Consider the following 19,602-nt stretch of genomic DNA (forward strand, 5'->3'; position numbering starts at 1 on the left):
GTAAAGAAGGTCTTCTGAGCATGACGGAACCATGGCCCCATGTACTCACCCAGCTGTGGTTGCCTGCACAAGAACTACACAGAGCAAGCCAGTCAGCACTACAGTGTGGACGAGGAAGGGTTCAGGAAGTCCCACCCTCATCAGAGAAGCTACTGGCAGTTGATGAGTACTGTGGGAGGGGAAGCCATTTTTCTTCAGGGTGGAGCCGGTTCGGTTGCCCATGCTCTAATGGACGGCTCCACACCAATGTGCACATGGGAAGCACTACCCGGACTCAGAGGTTTAAAAAAACCAACAACAGAGTACACACAAAGTTGGGAAGGGGTGTGTAGTGAGGGCTGAGAGGGGGTGCAGAAAGGCAGGAAAGGATGGAAATGATGAAAATATACTGTGTATATCTATGAAATTCTCAAAGAATAAAAAACCCAATTCTTATAATATAATAGGAGGCGGGAGTGTGGCTCAGGGCCAGGGCACTTGACCAACACACACATCCCTGGACCCAACAAAACATTGTAATTTTCAAAACGAGTAAGTGTGCTGGTGCGGCCCAATGGCTACAGTTGGCTGAACCCGTTATGATGAATGAATGAACAAAAAAGAAGAGTCACGGCAGGAAACCTGAATAAAGCACTCCTTCCCTCTGTCCCTGTGTTCCTACAGGGCATGGATGCATGCTCTTCAAGAGACATTACCTTGTTTATTTTAAAGAGAAAATTGTTTTATTTTATGTGTGTAGTGTGACAGGTCAAGTGTTTCTTCATCTTGTCTAAAGTGGGAGCCATCTTTGGTTTAACCGGAAGCAGATCCCCCTCTCCCCGGCCCCTTGCTGTTAAAAGCCCCATGGGAAAGTACCAAACCCTGTTCTAGAAAGTTGGGGTGGAAATGCTCCAGTTAACTGCATGTTTTGGGCTTCTGTTAAACTGCTGGCTTGCTTCTCTTCCCCCTGCAACTGCCAATCAGGATGTAATTTTTCTGTGTTCACTGCCTTTAAAATCTCCTGTAGAATACAGTTGAGGCTGCTTTATGAGAAGTGTTCTCTCAGCTTAATACAGACTCTCAATTCAGACTTTGGTTCTGCTGATTGGTCTTTGGGTCTCTACCCCCAACATATTTTGCCTGCATGTCTGTGCACCAGTACATGCCTGGGACCAGTGGAGACTGAAAGGGGTAAGTTTCAGGATGGTTGCGAGCTACCATGTAAGTGATGGGAATAGAACCTGGGTCCTCTAGAAGAGCAGTTACTTCTCTTAAGAACAAGCCTAGAGCCGGGTGGTGGTGGTGCATGCCTTTAATCCCAGCACTCGGGAGGCAGAGCCAGGTGGATCTCTGTGAGTTCGAGTTCGAGACCAGCCTGGTCTACTGAGTGAGATCTAGGACAGGCACCAAAACTGCACAGAGAAACCCTGTCTCGGGGAAGAAAAAAAAAAAAAAAAAAAAAAAAAAAAAAAAAAAAAAAAAACAGGCCTAGAGCTCACAGAGTAGGACAGGTTGGCTCACATGGTGAAAACCCTTCAGTTAGCAGTAATTAAGTGTGGAAAGGCTCTTAACCACCACACCCAGTGATGGCTCACCAGACTCAACCCCACAGCTGGGCAGGCCCTTACCTCTTCTGGAGGAACTGCTCACATCTTTTCTCCAGTGGCAGCACCTGGGAGAAGGCCTGGTCTTCTTCCAAGTCCTTTTGAGAAATGGTGCAATTTTTGGAGATATCCTTCAGGAGGGGATAGTCCTCAAATTTAAAACAGAAAACAGAATCTGTGATGTCCTTGGCATCATCGGTAGGTGTGGTGTTACCATCTGGGCAAGCTCCTGTTAGGAAAGGAGAGCACCGTGTTCAGTGGAATTGCCTTCTCCATGGGGCTAGGTTCTTCGGGGTGTGGGTCTGTCCTCTGTGTATGGAGCGGCTTACCTGGCTGGGGTTGGGAGGGAATTACTTAATTAGGCAGAACAAAGACCTGCCAGCATTTTATCAAAGACCCTTGTGGGAACCAGGCCCTCTTTTGGCCTGGGGCAGAGGGGGCTGAGGAGGCAACTGAGTAACTGTGGCCAAGCTTTTGTGGGAGGCCAGGGAAGAGTGTAGGAGGCCCCAGCACCGGGTAGCTGCCAGTTCCAGGCATAAGTTTCCTAAATACACACAGTCCCTTCCATACCATGAAGCAGAAAATATGGATGGTGTGGAGAGATGACAAACAACGGCTTCCAGGGCACCTCCTGCTGGCGTTGCAGAGGGGCTGCAAAGGCACAGATGATTTGGGCCTTGGCCACATCCAGGAGGCTTATAGAGCAGTTCTTGGAAAAGATGAGCACCTGGGAAAGCAAGGGAAAGGACTCTCAGACTTGGCTCTCACAGAAAGGCAGAGGGCCGAGGCCACCCTGGGACCCTGCTTCAGGACTCCTCTTCTCACCTCCTGGCATCTGTCCCACTTCAGACACTCGCTGCCACAAGGAAAAATCTGGTTCTCAGTCCAGGGTGCTGCTCTCATTCCCTTATTCAGGGCCCTTCCTGCGTGCCCCTGGGGTCCCTCTCTGTCACTTACGAACCCATTCTCCTGGTCTTGTCAGGTCCACTCATCTCCTGGGGACTATAGGGACCCAACAGTACACTAGCTTTGACGCTGACTAGCTGCTGGTGGACACAGAAAGGACATTTGTAGACTTGTGTTCTAAGAGCCTCCCTGGGCCCTATAGGGCCTCATCCTCTGCCAAGCCATACCAGAAATCACGGACTTTCTTGCTAGCCTGTGTCTCCATCATAGACCCTGAAAGGATCAGGGAATCAGCAGAAGGTGGCAGGACCAGCCAAGATGACTTTTTCTCCTTCAGCTGCATCCAGAGGCAGGTCAGCATGTGGGGTCTAGACCCGCTTAGAAGATGATGTTCCCTGTTCCCACCTCTCCATGCTGTGGATCTCATCGATAGGAGGTATGTCTGCATCCTCTGCCAGCATACAAAGGCTGGTCCCTCTGCCCCACACCCAACCTCTTCCCTCTTCATACCTCCAAACCTGAACTGTGGGTAGTACCTTCTGATGCTGTCTCAACTTCTCTGGCTCTGCTGTCCCCTCCTGCCACACTACCCTCCCCTCTGCAACTTCTGCGTTAGGTGGTCCCTACTCTGTTACATTACAAACGATGTCAGTCTTTCTTGTGTTCCAAGGCAGCTGTTTGGTGATTTGTATCCTGATGAAATGTGAGCCGCGTCAGAGGACCTTCTCTTTGGTGTGTTAGTATTTATTTGGTGCTTAGGATTGAATCCAGGGCCTGCTAACATTTGCTCTACTGCTGAGCATGACCTGCCACCCAGCTTTAGAGTCTCTCTTTCATGTCCACATACCCCAAAGCAAACCCAAAGTCTAGCACACACGGGGCTGGAAGGGATGATGAACACATTCACGGGAGAGGTCAAGGGCCTGAGAACCTACCATGCCAGGCAAAGCTGGGACTGGGGCCACTGTACAGATGTCTTCTTCCGGGTGCGTCACAGACCTATGGGGCACAAAAAGGGGCATTCTCTTGCTGTAAAGGTTTCAGACTTTTACCATCTTCTCCTAGGTATTTATCCTAGGGAAACTTTTTTTTAAAATTTCCTTTTGGGGTTTCATTTATGCCTATTTTGTATATGAGTGCTCTGTCTGCATATACACAAATGCACACCAGAAGAGGGCATCAGATCCTATCACAGATGGTTGGGAGCCACCATGTGGGTGCTGGGAACTGAACTCAGGACCTCTGGAAGAGCAGTCAGTGCTCTTAACGACTGAACCATCTCTCCAGCCTCCAGAGATACTGTTGATGTAGACCAGTAGATATGTGGAGAGATCGTTCATAGTAGCAAAACAAACAGACAAACAAACAAACAAAAGCAGGAAGAGCGTGGGAACTCACCAGCAGGAAACGGCTTAAGCAATGGAAACTGGAGCTACATGTACCAACATGCAGAGCTCTCGTGATCCATGTCACAAAGCAAGTCAGAATAAACAGAAATAGAAAGCCAATTGGAGGGTCATAGAATACAGTTCCAGGCATAAGTTTCCTAAATACACACAACTTAATAAATGCACTGTTTAGAGGCAAAATCATACATAGGTGGTAAATTCTTAAATGGAAGGAATGATAAGCCAGGTGATGGTGGCACAGTCCTTTAATCCCAGCACTCAGGAGGCAGAGGCAGGTGGATCTCTGTGAGTTCAAGGCCAGCCTGGTCTACAGAGCGAGATCCAGGACAGGCACCAAAACTACACAGAGAAACCTTGTCTCAAAAAACCAAGAGAGAGAGAGAGACAAAGAGACAGAGAGACAGAGAGATAGAGAGACAGAGAGAGGCAATGGTAACACACGCCTTTCATCCCAGTACTTGGGAGGCAGAGGCAGGCAGATCTCAGTGAGTTTGAGGCCAGCCTGGTCTACAGAGCGAGTTTATCTCATCATCCTTACACACACACACACACACACACACACACACACACACACACACACACACTGTATGGATTTATTTGCATGCATATAATATTTAAAAAAAATTGAGACAGGGTCTCACTATGTAGCCCTGGGGGGCTGAGACTCACTATGTAGCCCTGGGGGGCTGAGACTCACTATGCAGCCCTGGGGGGCTGAGACTCACTATGCAGCCCTGGGGGGCTGAGACTCACTATGCAGCCCTGGGGGGCTGAGACTCACTATGGAGCCCTGGGGGGCTAAGACTCACTATGTAGCCCAAGCTCCTTTGCTTCCCGGGTGCTAAGATTAAAGGTGTCTGCCACTATGCCTGGCCTTATTTAAACGATTTTTCTCTTAAAGATCTCTGGGGAAACTGGGGAAAGTAATTTTGGGAGAACTGAGCCTCTCTGCGGTCATATGGCATAGGGAAGGGATAGTTTTTCTAGAGAACTGTACCTTACCCACACACCACTGTGCTCCGGCCAGGAGAGTGGAGAGTGGTGGCTGTGGCCATGGACTCTCTCAGAGGCTGCCAGTCTTTCCTATGGGACAGCGCCATCTGTCTGGCAGGGTATCACCTTGTCCTGTCCCTAAGCCACTGACCTCTCAAGAAGCACCTTGCTGGTGGGTCCCCTGGTCCCGCTGGCTGTCACCAGGTGGAGGGAAGCGTTGGTGCACAGCACCACACACATCATTTCAGACTTCACCGGGCCTTCGGGATATATGTTCCGTCCTTCATGCACCAGGAAGAATCTTAGGAAGTGAATGCTCTCGCAGAAACACCCCTCGGGCAGAGCAAGGACCCCAAAGAGAAATCCTGGGGAGAAAAGATTACTCTAGCTGGTCAGAAAAAGATGAGGTAGCAGCCATGGGTTCCAGTTCTGTGACCAGGAAGTGTGTGAGGGCCATGTGTGGGGTAAGGACCAAGTCAAGCAATGCGCACGCAGCCTCTGCAAGGGGAAAACCCATGCCCGTTGCAGAACCATGGAGAGTCGCATGCCTAGAGAGGAGTTCGGGGACGGGGGACCAAGGCTGAGGAGGAAGGGGAGGAGAGCAACAGAATGGAGGTGGGTGCAGCCCAGCTGTCCTACAGCTGCCCAGGGACGATGCACAGCATACAGACGGGCTTTAGAAACTGCGTGTGTGTGTGTGTGTGTGTGTGTGTGTGTGTGTGTGTGTGTGTATGTGTATGTGTGTGTCACAGTCTAGAGGGAAACAAGCTGCTGGCTAAGGGACTGTGAGTCACTGTTAACCCGCCATCCCTGCTGAGGCCTGGCTAGTGGATCCTTTCAGATGTCACCATCTCTGCATCTGCCAAGCTGGGCCAGGAACCTGGGCCCCCACCGTGGTGCTGCCCACGGAACCGCTGCTGGTCTTGCTCTGACCACCTTCTAGGTCCCTCAGAGTTCCTGCTGACTGGCGGGAAGAGCGTGGAAGAAGGGGGAGGCGGGCGGAGGCTGCAGGGCCTCTCAGGCTGTGCTGGGAGACATATCTTCTCTACAGTGTAACACGGAACGTGCACCTCAGGACCGGGTGCACTGCTGGGCACAGAGCAAGCTCTCAGCGAGGACCTGGGCAACAGACGCTCAGTAGTGTGTCCCAGGAGCGAAGACGAGAAAGCAGGCCCAGCCGCCCCAGGAGGGCTGGGAACGTAAAGTGACTGACGGAATCCCCAAGCTCCTGGAGTCTCGCCGAGGAGACCCATCAGGTGCCCAGTCGAGGGCTGAGGTGGGGCACTCACCTTGGGCCATGTCCCACAGAAGGAGCACACCATCCTCACAGGCCAGGGCCAGGTAGGAGGAGGAGCTGCTGGTCTGGGAGACTGTAATGGGCGCAGCGCAGGGCCACACGTTGTCACAGTCTAGAGGGAAGAGGCCACCTGTCAGGCCCTGCCCTGCCCCGTGCCTCCACCCGGGAATCCGAGGTCCAGACTGGTCTGCCCAAGCCACCGGGAGGCCCCTGTCTAGACTCTCCACATCTCTCTTCAGTGCTCTCCCTTCCCAGAGTAAACTAAGTCACAGCTAACGTTTAGTGGCCATTTGCGGGCACTCACAGGACACGGTTAGGCTTGTTCCAAGTTGCAGGTAGCATTTCATTGAATTTTCCGAGAGTTCTAACAGCAGGTCCTGTTAGAACCCCATTTCATAGGTAAGACTGAGCGGTAAGTGGCTTGAGCAAGGCCAGAGCCAGTCAGGAGACAAGCGGGGTGGGAGGGTGGGGAAGTGGGGGTAGGGGTGGGGTCGGAAACCAGGCTGCTTGGGAGAGGGTCGGAGAGGAAGGCAAATCCTTCTGCGTGCATACTTAAGGTGACTTCTAAAGCACAGCCTGACAGGAAAAGGCAGGTGCCACTCAAGGCCTTGTCCTGAGTGGACTGCACGTAGGGCTGGCTGTGCCCGTGATGTGCCCGGCAACAATCACTACCTGCGTTACAACTTCAAAGGCTTTCCTGTATCAAACCCTCTGGAGTTTGCTATTCACGGCCAACACACTCAGCACACAGTGACGTATAATGACTTCGTTGTGTTGGGACCCGAAGCAACACCCTGAAACGGCACCTTTCCCGTACACCGGGCTGGGCCAAGCACCGGCCTTCTGAAGCCAGGCCCATTCTCCTTTCCCATTACATTCTGCCGGGCCTGCGCACTGGACTCTGCACACTGTCACCGCGGACAAGAACCGTGACAGCCAGGGACAGGCCTCGAGCACCCATTTCCGCCTGCATAGCTCTGCTTCCCCCAGGCCGCAATCTCACAGCTTAGCTGGAGAAGCACGAGTTCTCAGAGCCCTGGGCTAAGGCACTGTCTCAGTCTTAGCGGTTAAAGCACCAGTTTTAAGCCGGGCAGTGGTGGTGCACACCTTTAATCCCAGCACTCAGGAGTCAGGCAGGTGGATCTCTGTGAGTTCAAGGCCAGCCTGGTACAGAGTGAGTTCCAGGAAAGGCACAAAGCTACACAGAGAAGCCCTGTCTCGAAAAACAAACCAACCAAATAAATAAATAAATAAAAAGTACCAGTTTTATCCTTCAGAATTTTGTTCAGTGAATAGAGGAAGAAATTATGACTTCCAGTCCAGTGTATGCCGAGGATACAGGCTGCTCCTGGAGATGGGGAGAGAAGAAAGGGCATTATTAGACAAGAGGCAGTCTCTAGTTAGTGTGGCATGTAAGCCTGTGAAGTCCGGAGTGATTTGTTCTAGTAGGTTCCACTCAGCAGGAAGGCGGACTTCGCAGGAAGAACAGTTTGGTCCCTCCATGGAGGCTGTTCCTAGGGAGGCTGTTCCTAGAGAGGCTGTTCCTAGGGAGGCTATTTTACATCTTCTAGAAAGACATCTACTTGCATGTCAGAGTCCTGTCCGATTGTTGTGTGTTAATGACCAGAAGCGGCATGACAGTCAACATTCACACACCCTCCTAGTGCGGTCCCTCCCTGAAGTCCCGTGGCTTCCATTTTAGGGAAGTTGGGCTCAGGGACACATCCAGACAGACACCGCCAAGAGCCAGCTGGCAGCCTGGGTTCCACTTCACCCCTTCCCACCATGCAAGGTCTGCCATGTGGCACATCTCCAGGAGAGCCCTGTGCCCAGACAACTGCTGTCCCACTCCCGTTTACCTGATGAGCTCTTGATCTCCATTGGCGCTGGGGCTATGGCGTTAGTGAAGAAGTGGAATGTGGCCTTACTAGGAAAGACAGATAGGAGTCAGAACTTGGCAAGAAGAAATCTGGCACAATATGTAACTAAGACCAGAATTTCTGAGAATGAGCCTCCCAGAGCCCCATGACAGCCCCATGCTGCGGCTGAGGGGCCACACAGACCTTGGAAACAGATGAAGTTGTGGGTCACTCATAAGCCAGCAGGGCACAGGTTGGAGCTCCAGCCAAAGGAGGGCCCCCTGCCCCGCTTTTAGAAGGCCACTTCTTTTTTTTTTTTTTTTTTTTTTTTAATGGCTGTGTGGAGGGTGTTAGATCTTCTGGAACTGGAGTTACAGACAGTTGTGAGCTGCCATGTGGGTGCTGCCATGTGGGTGCTGGGAATTGAACCCAGGTCCTCTGGAAGAGCAGCCAGTGTTCTTAACCACTGAGCCATCTCTCCAGCCCCCTAGAAGGCTACTTCTATCATCAAAGGAGATTCTTAAAGACCAGACAAGGGGGCCAGCAGTGGTGCTGCACACCTTTAATCCCAACACTCGGGAGTCAGAGCAAGGCGGATCTCTATGAGTTCGAGGCCAGCGTGGTCTAAAGAGCGAGATCCAGGACAGATACCAAAACAACACAGAGAAACCCTGTCTCAAAAAAACAAAACAAAACAAAAAATAAATAAAGACCAGACAAGGGTGACATTCCATAAATGCTTTCTCACCAGGGGGTCTCAAAACTCAAAGTGTACTGATAAACTGGCCCTTATTTGGAGTGTCTGCAGATTCTCATGGTATTCCCACAGTGGATAATTAATGTGATCCCTAAATATCTTGCTGGGCAGCAGGAACTAAGTGGGCACCATCAAGCCAGGTGAGGGTCTCAGTTCACAAGAAAAGGCTGCCATTAAGGCTCAGCCTTCAGAACCATGTCCTGATGTAAAGACATTCAAGGTCCACTTGCCAGCCAGAGGAGAGGTCTCACTTGTCATGTGAAAACAAGCCGGCTCTTAAAACCACGGCTGCTCCAGACACTGGGCTATTCTTACCACCAGGGCGTGGGCACTGAGGCTTGCCTGCTGCCCGAGGTGTCAGCACGCGTCACTGCTACCACACTGTGATAACAGTGGATCATATGACGTCACACTTAGAAAGACACGGGAAGGCTGGGTGGCGCTCAGCAGCAGAGATCCTGCCTGGCACACACAGGCCCTGTAGATCCCAGCGCTGTAAAACAGCAAGAGGAAATGGCAGGAAATGTCCACAATGGTGATAACTTATTTCCCTTTTTGTTACCTTCTCTCTGTGTGCTTTCTCCTTTTTGAAAAGCAGGGAGAACTAGAAAAGAGGTCACACATGAGTCTAAAGTAACTGTTTCTCATCTCCATAGGTACATGCTCCTGCTTCTTTCCCCTTGTCTGGGGTGCCAGGCTTTGAACCCAGGCTTTGGGCATACTAGACAGTGTTCAACTGCGCCATACAGCTATTCCTTCTTGAAAACCCTAGTTCCCAGTCTTCTTTCTAGTTGTATTTAAACCAGTCCCACAGGACATTTTGCCAGAGTCTGCTGGGGCCGGACAGATCGCTCGGTGGTATGAGCACTGGCTGCTCTTCTAGAGCGCGTAGATTCTTAGCACCCACACGATGGCTTACAACTGTCTGTAACTCCAGTTCCAGGGGATGAGGCCCTCTTCTGATCTCCACAGGCACTGCATGCACACGGGACACAGACATACATGTAGGCAAAACACACACACAAAATTTTAAAAGTTAATTAAGTAAAATTAAAATACATTTTAAAAAAGAATCTGTTAAAGTTCTCCCAAGCCAGAAAGAGGTTTTAGAGGGGATCCTTGTTTTGGTCCAGCGAGTACAGAGCCAGCAGCAGCTCTGTGGCTGTGTAGGAAGCAGGGCCCAGCAACCTCCTCCCTCAGACTCACCTGAGTGGGCCTCCTCCCTCAGACTCACCTGAGTGGGCCTCCTCCCTCAGACTCACCTGAGTGGGCCTCCTCCCTCAGACTCACCTGAGTGGCTCCTCCTCCCTCAGACTCACCTGAGTGGCTCCTCCTCCCTCAGCTCACCTGAGTGGGCCTCCTCCCTCAGACTCACCTGAGTGGCTCCTCCTCCCACTCCCCTTCCAGGTACTTCTTGTGGGAGGCATAGAAGATCTCCCTGTGTTGTTGCCACTGCACATCCTTGATGAAGTGATTCTGCCCAGAGCCTAGCCCAAAGTAGTCCTCTGTCTTTGAAATAATCTCCAAGGGGCTTTTAAATGTGGTACCTGGATTGAAGAGATCCCAGGACTCAATGCAACCCCACTTCCCTTGGCTGGTTCCCCTGCTTCCTTCAGAAGACTCACCCCAGAAACCCACTTTTGGTCCACGGTGGGTCTGTGAGCCCGGGATCCAGCCCTGGCCATCCTCTCCCTTAATGCACAGGCTCAGAGGGCCCGGGGGGGGGGGCAGCTGTTCTCCCTCTCTACCGCTGCAACCCAGCATCCCAGGCTTTCTGCAAAGGTCAAGGAAACGCCCATGGTGCCAGGGCCTGTGTTGCTGTCTCTCCACCAAAGTAAGGCCCCAGCCTGGCAATGACTCCCTGCTATTGCTGAAGACCCCCTTCCTATGCAGTCTCCGTGGCTTCCCCTCACGTCTCCCCTACAGGACTCTTCCTTCCCTGTCATTCTTCCTGGTAACCTTGCATCCCCCAACCCACCCTCCTCTGCTTTCTAGAGCTAGGAATAAAACGCAGATCTCAAGCACAGTAGGCAATTACCGTACCATTAAGTACACCCCTGTCCACTACTGCCATTCTGTGTGTGTGTGTGTGTGTGTGTGTGTGTGTGTGTGTGTGTGTGTGATCTATGTACTTGTTACTGTAAGTATGTAGAGGTAGATGTAGGGGTCTTTCCTTGATTATTCTCTAGCTTTATTTTTTGAGACAGGGTCTCTCACTAAATTTGAAGTTCATTGATTAAGCTAGACTGAATGGACAAGGAGCTTCAGGAATCCATCTATCTGCCCTCATTCCCTCCCAGTACTGGGGTTACAAGGCACACACCACCATACCTCACTTTTGATGTGGGTTCTGGGGATCTGAACTCAGATCATCAGACTTAAGCAGCAGGCACACTTTACTTACTGAGTTATATCCCAGACCTACCGCCATGCTTACACGTTTCTCGGCATACATTTGCTTACAACTCTCTCTCTCTCTCTCTCTCTCTCTCTCTCTCTCTCTCTCTCTCTCTCTCTCTCAATATCCATCCATCCATCCATCCATCCATCCATCCATCCATCCATCCCAGTTTTCTCTGGAAGCTTCCTTAGAGATTTCCACATCCCAGGAAACTGCTCAGGTCTTTAGCTGGGCAAACAGATATGGATGGTCACTCCACAAATGAGTATAAATGTTGGATCCTAGGCTGGGCAGGCCTCTACCAACTAGGCCACATCTTTAGGCCTTCTTCCATGCTTTTTATGATACACCTAGACATACAGATGCTCTCTGGACTTTTTGTTTGGTTTTGTGCTTTACTGTTGTTATCGTTGTTGTTGTTTGATGTACATAGCCCAGGCTGTCCGTGGATTCACTTTGTAGCATAGTCTGGCCTCAAAGTAGAGGTTGCATCATGAGGGCTGGGTCATAGAACCACCCGCTCAACTTAGAAGTGTTTAATTTTAATGTAATTAAACTTCCAGACTTTCCTTTTACTGTATTTGTGTGTTTTCCTTTTAAAGTGTTGTGTGTGTGTGATGTGGTGTGTGTGTGTATGTGTGTATGGTGTGGTGTGGTATATGTGTATATGGTATGGTGTGTATGTGTGCGTGTGGTGTGTGTATAGTGTTGTGGTGTGGTATGTATGTGTGTGGTGTGGCGTGGTGTGTGTGTGTGTGTGTGTGAGAGAGAGGGGGGGGGAGGGAGGCAGGGAGGGAGAGGGAGAGGGAGAGGGAGAGGGAGAGGGAGAGAAATCTTTTCTAGGACTAGAGAGATGGCTCAGAGGTTAAGATCACATACTGCTTTTGTAGAGGACATCCATGCTAGGCAGCTTACACATGCCTATAACTTCAGCTCCAGAGGCTTCAATTCCTCTGGATTCCTTGGGTACCTGCACCCACCAATGCACATAACCACATATAGACACACACGTATACAGTTAATTTAAAGTAAGTCTTTCTTTTAAAAGAGTCTTTCCCTACCTAGAAATTAAATTTTCTAGGTTTGCTTGTTTTGTCTTTCATCCTGACTTCTGCAAATTCACCTGGAATTAGTTTTACATATGGTATGAGGCAGGGCTCAGGCTGTGTCTCACCATGGACAACCAGCACAATTTTCTGAAATGACAGTTCTTCTAATGTGACTTCCAATAGGCCTGGGCCATTGATTTATATTCAGGTATTTATCCTGTTTCATTTGCCCACTTTTCTGATTGATAACTATTTCTATCTACCTGTATTTCTATATTTCATTGATGTCTCTGTTATTCACTCACTCATCTTTTGTTTTTTGAGACAGCATCTCATGTAGCTCAGGTTGTCCTCAAGATGTGACAGACAATGACTCTGAACTCATGATCCTCTTGCCTCTGACTCCCTAAATGCTAGGATTACAGATTCATATTTTTTTGCTTGTTTTGTTTGTTTTGAGACATGAGACATGGTTTCTCTGTGTAGCCCTGGCTGTCCTGGAACTCGCTTTGTAGACCAGGCTGGCCTTGAACTCACAGAGAACTGCCTGCCTCTGCCTCCCAAGTGCTGGGGCTAAAGGTGTGTGCTACCACTGCCCAGCTCTTCTGTCTTTTTTAAATAAAGCATTAAAATTTTTAATTGATTTATTTTATGTGCATGTTTTGATTGCATGTATTTCTGTGCATCATGTGCATGCCCCTGGTAACCACAGAGGTTAGATGAAAGTATTGAGTCCCACTAGAACTAGGGTTCCAGAGGTTGTGAGCTACCGTGTGGGTGCTAGGAACTGAACTCAGGTCCTCTGTTAGAACAACACATGTTCTTAACTGCTGAGCCACATCTCCAGCGTCTTTTTTAAGTTAATGGCTATTCTTGGCCCTTTGCATTTCTCTCTGATTTTTAAAAAATAATTTATTTATTTTTATTTCATGTACATTGGTGTTTTGCCTGCATATATGTCTGTGTGAGGGTGTCAGATCCCCTGGACTGGAGTTACAGACAGTTGTGAGCTGCCATGTGGGTGCTGGGAATTGAACCCAGGTCCTCTGGAAGAGCAGTCAGTGCTCTTAAACCACTGAACCATCTCTCCAGCCCCTTCTGATTTTTAATGGCTACAAAGAATTCCTTTGTATAAATATACTAGATGAGGCTATCTGGATAGGCGAGACAGTTGTTTAGCTTGAACTGTTTAGGGAGCCCCCAGGCAGTGGGATTGGGATCTGTCCCTGGTTCATGGGCGGGCTTTTTGGAACCCAGTGCCTATAGTGAGACACCTTGTGCAGCCTTGATACAGGGGGGAGGGGCTTGGGCCTGCCTCAACTGAATGTACCAGGCTCTGCTGACTCCTCATGAGAGACCTTGCCTTGGAGGAGGTGGGAATTGGGGGGTGGGTTGGGGGGAAAATCTGGTGGGGGAGGAGGGAGGAGAGGGGAATCTGTGGTTGGTATGTAAAATGAATAGAGAATTTCTTAATAATAAAAATAAAAAAATATACTAGATGTTATCTAACCAGTCTGCTGCCCTTGTAAATAATGCTATGTAGCCTACGGGTGTGGGTAAACATTTTATTGGTGTCTTTGAGACCATGTGAGTGCCAAGATACTCTATATTCTCTGCTTACAACAGCTAACTGCTCTCCTCTTTCGGGCCAACTATTGGCCTTCTAAACCTTGCTCCAATATCCCTTTCTTTGATAAAGCCTTTGTTTATCCCTAGGCAGAGCTAGACATTCCTTTCTGTTTTCATGGTCCTACATGTTTCCAATTACTGTACTTAAAATACTGTACTGTGGTTTCCTTCCACTCTCTCTTGGAAGACCTTCAGATTCTTAGAATGATCTCCATGCTTGGTTGCAAACACTAAGCAAAAGAGTGATAATGACTTACACAGAAATATGGGAATGAATTAATTCTGCCTCGCAATCATAAATGATGCCTCTCTTTGATCTCCTAATTCTACTAACTGAATTCTTATAATATTTGTGTATCCTTTTGGCTACTAGTCCTAGAGCCTCAGAGTTAAAATTATGCATTAAGTTGACATTACTGCTAATAAGTAGGAAAACAGGAATGTGGAGCAGGGCTAGGGAGGGATACAATGGGGAAATCAACAGCCAAGGAAACGAGAGCTACCTCTTACTCACCTGCTATGGGCTTAGGGGGTTTAATCTTCATTACGAAAACTGGAGGACTCAACTTAAGGTCACTTTTAAAACAAATGTTTAAGTCCTAAAATAAGGGAAAGGCACAGCCAATAAGCTAGCAAAGGAGATTATATGGAATCATTAAAAATAAAAATTCGTAAGGATGTCAAGAAAAAGAAGAAGAATGAACAAGACAAGCAGAAATGGAATAGAAAGATGGTAGACTTAAACTCGAATTTGCCACTGACAACATTAAATGTAAATGGCCTCAATACTACACTTAAAAGGCAGATACATCAGTTCTGATTGCTAGGTGGATTTCATTCATTCTTATATCCCTGTGTTATCAATATTACTGAATATGCATAATGCACCAGCACAAAATAACAAAGACACATCGAATAAAGAGACAAATTTCAACTATATGATGTCAAAAAGAAACTTCATTTAAGTCAGCACTTGGAAGGCCGAGGCAGCAGGATTGTGAGTTTGAGGCCAGCCTGGGCTAAAGGGCAAGTCTAAAATCAGCTTTAGCTACACAGAGAGATGGTATATCAAACACACACACAGAGAGAGAGAGAGAGAGACCCTACTTTAATTCTCAGTTTAAATATAAATAAACATGTTAAAAATAAAAGTATTAAAGCTGGTGGTATATATCAACTCAAAGTAGTTGAAAGAAAGCTGGGGTGGCTAATACTGATGTCTGACTTAGAGGCAATCAGAACAAAGACCAGGTAGTAACAGGACCAAAGAGTACACAAGCAATGTTAAAATGTCAGTTTATCAGAAAACACAGCTCCCAGACTGTTAGGCATCTAACGACAGGGTTTCACAATACACAAAGAAAAACCCCATGGACGTGAGAGAACAAACACAGGCTTCGGGACTCCTCTTCAAAGGACGGCGGGATCAAGCACACTGAAATGTGAATAAAATGCAGAACGGACATAGGAAGAAACGCAATGAAGGATGCAGAGGACTTGAATAATTGGGCCCAAACAAGCAGAATTTACCATCTTTTCAAATGTATTTAACAATGTAAACCATATTTTTGGCATAAAACAAATCTCAATAGACTTGAAAGGTGTCACATTGCAAAAAATTCAATCAAATATCATTAGCGAACTGAAACAAGCAAGCTAGATCTGTGAAGAGATGATCTTAAAAACAGAGTAGCCCAGGGGCTAGGGAGTGGGCTTGGTGATAGGTATTTACCTGGATTGCATTAGGGCTTTGATTTGGTCCCAAACTCTGGAAAAAAAAACAAAACACACAAATAAATAAGTAATGTTATGATCAAGAAAGAGAAATAGACAAAAGAAAAAACTACAAAGGAAACATTCACATACATATCTTGTGTGTGTGTGTGTGTGTGTGTGTGTGTGTGTGTGTGTGTGTGTGTTTTGAGACAGGGTTTCTCTGTGTAACAGACCTGGCTGTCCTGGAACTCACTATGTAGATCACGCTCTGGCCTCAAACTCATAGAGATCCCCCTGCCTCTGCCTCCTGAGTGCTGGAATTAAAGGCGTGGACTACACTCAGCTTCACACACATATCTTTTTTTTTTTTTTCCATTTTTCTTTATTAAGAAATTTTCTGCCGGGCGGTGGCAGCTGCACTCGGGAGGCAGAGCCAGGCAGATCTCTGTGAGTTTGAGGCCAGCCTGGACTACCAAGTGAGCTCCAGGAAAAGGTGCAAAGCTACACAGAGAAACCTTGACTTGAAAAACCAAAAGAAGAAGAAGAAGAAGAAGAAGAAGAAGAAGAAGAAGAAGAAGAAGAAGAAGAAGAAGAAGAAGAAGAAGAAGAAGAAGAAGAAGAAGAAGAAGAAGAAGGAGAAGAAGAAATTTTCTACTCACTCCACATACCACCCACAGATCCCCCTCTTTATATTCTATTTTATAAAGATCCACATATCTTTATAAAATAGAATGCCTAAACAAAATGAATTATTACTGAAACTGACTCAAAACATTAAAAAAATAATGGACTGAACAGCATAGAAGTTGAAAACATAACAAAAATTTTTGCTGCTAAGTAAGACCTCAAGACTCACCTAAGAGGAGGACAGACACCTTACCTTACAAGGAAGGCTAGCATATCCTGACACCAGAAGCTGACCAGAAAGCCATCCAGACAGATTCGCACAAAAAGACAATAAAGCCAGACTCACATCTTATATCTAAATTTGAAAATACCTGTGAACCTAGGATTATCGTGTGTGTGCACACGTGTGTATGTGTGTGAGTCTATGTTTGTCTGTGGAGAAGATCACCCAAACAGAACACTACCCAACAGCACAGCACAGGATATGTAGCTGGCCTGTGCCAGTTAGGTGTTTTTATTTATTTGGTTTTGTTTTGTCAATTTGACACAGGCTAGGAGTCATCCGGGAAGAGAGACCTTCAGCTGAGAATTTACCTCTATCTGACTGGTCTGGATGCAAGCGTGTGGAGCATAATGATTGATGTGAGAGGGTCCAGGCCACTGTGGGTGGTGCCACCCCTGGGCAGGTGGTTCTGGGTTGCATAAAAAGGTAGCTTAGCAAGCCAGGGGGAGTAAGCCACTAAGCAGCTTTCCTCCACGGCCTTTGCCCCAGGTCCCTGACTTGAGCTTGTGTCCTGGCTTCCCCTCATGGTGGACTGTGACATGGAAGCATAAGACGGAATAAACACTTTCCTCCTCAAGTTGCTTTGGTATTTATCTTAGCAGCAAAGAACAAACTAATACAAGTAGCCATGTCTCAGTTCCGTCACCTCATGGCATGCACAGGAATGACGGACGGGAGCGGGTGCAGATGCAAGCCAAGTAGTAGCCTGCATTAGAGAGAAAAGGAAGGGCCAGGCTTGCTCCCTCTTGTGAGGATCCAAGAGAGAACACAAGAACGACTACTAGGCTCCCTCCCCTAAAGGTTCCATAGCATTTCCCAATTCTACCAGCCTAGGGACCGAGTCTTCAGTTGTGGTGGACTCCGGGACACAACCCTCAGCCAAGGATGGAACATACAGAGATAGAAAAGCCGGTTGTTGCCGTGGCACGGGGGCGGAAAAGGTAGTGAGACGGGAGGTTATGAAGCAGGTGGCAGGATGAGCACTCCAAAGACTACTGGACTCGAGGCAGCCTAACGAAACGGTGCTGTTATGAGATGGTGCTGAACGGGAGGTTAGCCGCTCTTACACAGCGGCAACAAACAGACGGGTGTGCAGAGATGGGTCCGTTCATTTGCTTCACTATGGAAACCTCTTTTAAAAATCTATATGGATCCCACAGCATCATGTTATGTACCTTAAATATACACAGAGTTCATTTCTTTTAATGAGGAGAAAAACTTGGATAAAAGTCAATCCCATTCTTGATTTAAATAAAACAAAACTCCTAGCAAGTTGAGGCTAGAGGGACACATGTTCAGTTTGATAAAGGCTATTTACTGCTGGTCTTCGGCGTTTTTATTAGAGACCCTGGAAAATATAGTAGAGCAAAAACAGGAAAAAGAAGAGATTTTCAGAATTTATAGCTGGGGGTATCTGTCTAGGAGATACAAAGTCACTGAACAGCAAGCCATGAGGAGAGATAAGAAGTTGGGTAAAGAGGCCCACAGTGCCAGGATGGAAGGGAGAAGAAAACAAGAGGCTCACAGCATGGGACAGTGTGGGGGACTCACAGAGGCGCTCGTTCTGATGTGTTAACTCTGCACCCGAGCGTCTCTCCCCTTTAGTAGATTCATTTTTGAAATCACGTGTTTGGGTGGAGGGGTGTGCATGTAAGCGCAGGTGCCTGAAGAGGTCAACAGAGGACATCAAATTCCCGGGAGCTGGAGTTACAGACAGCTGCGAGTCTCCTGATGTAGGTTCTTAGAACCAAACCTAGACTTTCTGTAAGAGCATCAAGTGCTCTTAATCACTGAGCCATCTCTCCATCTCTCCAGCCACCCTTTTCCTTTCTGAGAGTATCTCTTTAAATTCTGTACCTTCATTCTAAGCAACATACAAAAATCAGTAAGTTAAGCCGGGCGGTGGTGGTGCACGCCTTTAATCCCAGCACTCGGGAGGCAGAGCCAGGCGGATCTCTGTGAGTTTGAGGCCAGCCTGGGCTACCAAGTGAGTCCCAGGAAAGGCGCAAAGCTACACAGAGAAACCCTGTCTCGAAAAAAACAAACCAGACCAAAACAAAACAAAAAATCAGTAAGTTAAATACGAACCCATGTGGTGGTCCTGCCCTGGACCTCACTATGTAGACTTAGGCTGACCTTGAATTTGCAGAGATCCTCCTGCCTCGGCTTCTTAAGTCTTGAGATTAAAGTTGTGCACCACCATGCCTGGCTTCTTGTCTTTTTTTTCCGATTCCCCAGCCCTAAACATTTCTATCTGGAGGAGACTCAACCATTGTTTACGTCTTGAACAATGTTTCTTTGAGACAGAATTTCTTTTTTTTGTTGTTGTTTGTTTGTTTGTTTGTTCCAAGACAGGATTCTCTGCGTAGTTTTGGTTCCTGTCCTGGATCTCGCTCTGTAGCCCAGGCTGGCCTCAAACTCACAGAGATCTGCCTAGCTCAGCCTCCTGAGTGCTGGGATTAAAAGCATGCACCACCACCGCCCAGCACGAGACAGAATTTCTTATACCGCAGGCTGGCCTCATACTTGCTCCATAGTCAAGGGTGACCCTGAACACCTGACCCTCCTAGGTAGGCCTCTCAAGTGCTGGATGAGCATATGCCTCACTGTCCGCTGGGAGAGCTAACTTCTTCCAGAGTGATGTTGCCATGTGTTGTTTATGTAGTTTGAGACAAAGTATAACTTAAAAAGTAGAAGGAACCTCCAGCAAGAGACCCCATTTCAGATGTTTGTGGGTCCTCTGCTAAAACTTAAGAAAGTTCCATGTACTACAGAACAGGAAGTCTGCACTGTCTCCCAGAACATTCCAAGATGAAAAGGAACTCCACAGTTCACTAGTCTTCAGTTCACTAGTCTTGGTATACCGCACTGTTACGGCAGCAGGGGCAAGTCCAGGTTTTATGGGGTCCTCTTTAAGGGAAAGAACAAAATCAAGGCAAAGCAGTGTGTGTCTGGAATCTCAGCACTGGAAGGCAGTGAAAAACTGTTAGTTCCAGGCCAGTGTGGGCTACATGGACCCCCCTGCCTCAAAAACAAATACCCATGAAGTTATGAACCCAAAATGCCCACAGTCATTCTAACGCTGCTCAACAT

General features: G+C 47.9%; 1 protein-coding gene across 3 annotated transcripts in view; it reads right to left on the minus strand.

The window, feature by feature from the left end:
* Wdr93 (WD repeat domain 93) overlaps window positions 1-19,602 on the minus strand; it is a 52,267-nt gene that overhangs the window by 9,399 nt on the left and 23,266 nt on the right. For 2 of the 3 annotated variants that reach the window (XM_037198112.1, XM_037198110.1), the window contains exons 8-17: window positions 15,616-15,651; window positions 14,398-14,482; window positions 10,180-10,351; window positions 8,048-8,115; window positions 7,450-7,536; window positions 6,181-6,300; window positions 5,043-5,256; window positions 3,425-3,488; window positions 2,154-2,310; window positions 1,608-1,812 (exon numbers count right to left, since the gene is read on the minus strand). In XM_037198112.1, the coding sequence (XP_037054007.1) occupies window positions 1,608-1,812; window positions 2,154-2,310; window positions 3,425-3,488; window positions 5,043-5,256; window positions 6,181-6,300; window positions 7,450-7,536; window positions 8,048-8,115; window positions 10,180-10,351; window positions 14,398-14,482; window positions 15,616-15,651 (1,208 nt within the window). The remainder of the gene's footprint in view (window positions 1-1,607; window positions 1,813-2,153; window positions 2,311-3,424; window positions 3,489-5,042; window positions 5,257-6,180; window positions 6,301-7,449; window positions 7,537-8,047; window positions 8,116-10,179; window positions 10,352-14,397; window positions 14,483-15,615; window positions 15,652-19,602) is intronic. The other variant, XM_037198114.1, reaches the window with a different exon arrangement.

Source organism: Peromyscus leucopus, chromosome 1, assembly GCF_004664715.2.
Source record: "Peromyscus leucopus breed LL Stock chromosome 1, UCI_PerLeu_2.1, whole genome shotgun sequence".
Lineage (NCBI taxonomy): Eukaryota > Metazoa > Chordata > Mammalia > Rodentia > Cricetidae > Peromyscus > Peromyscus leucopus.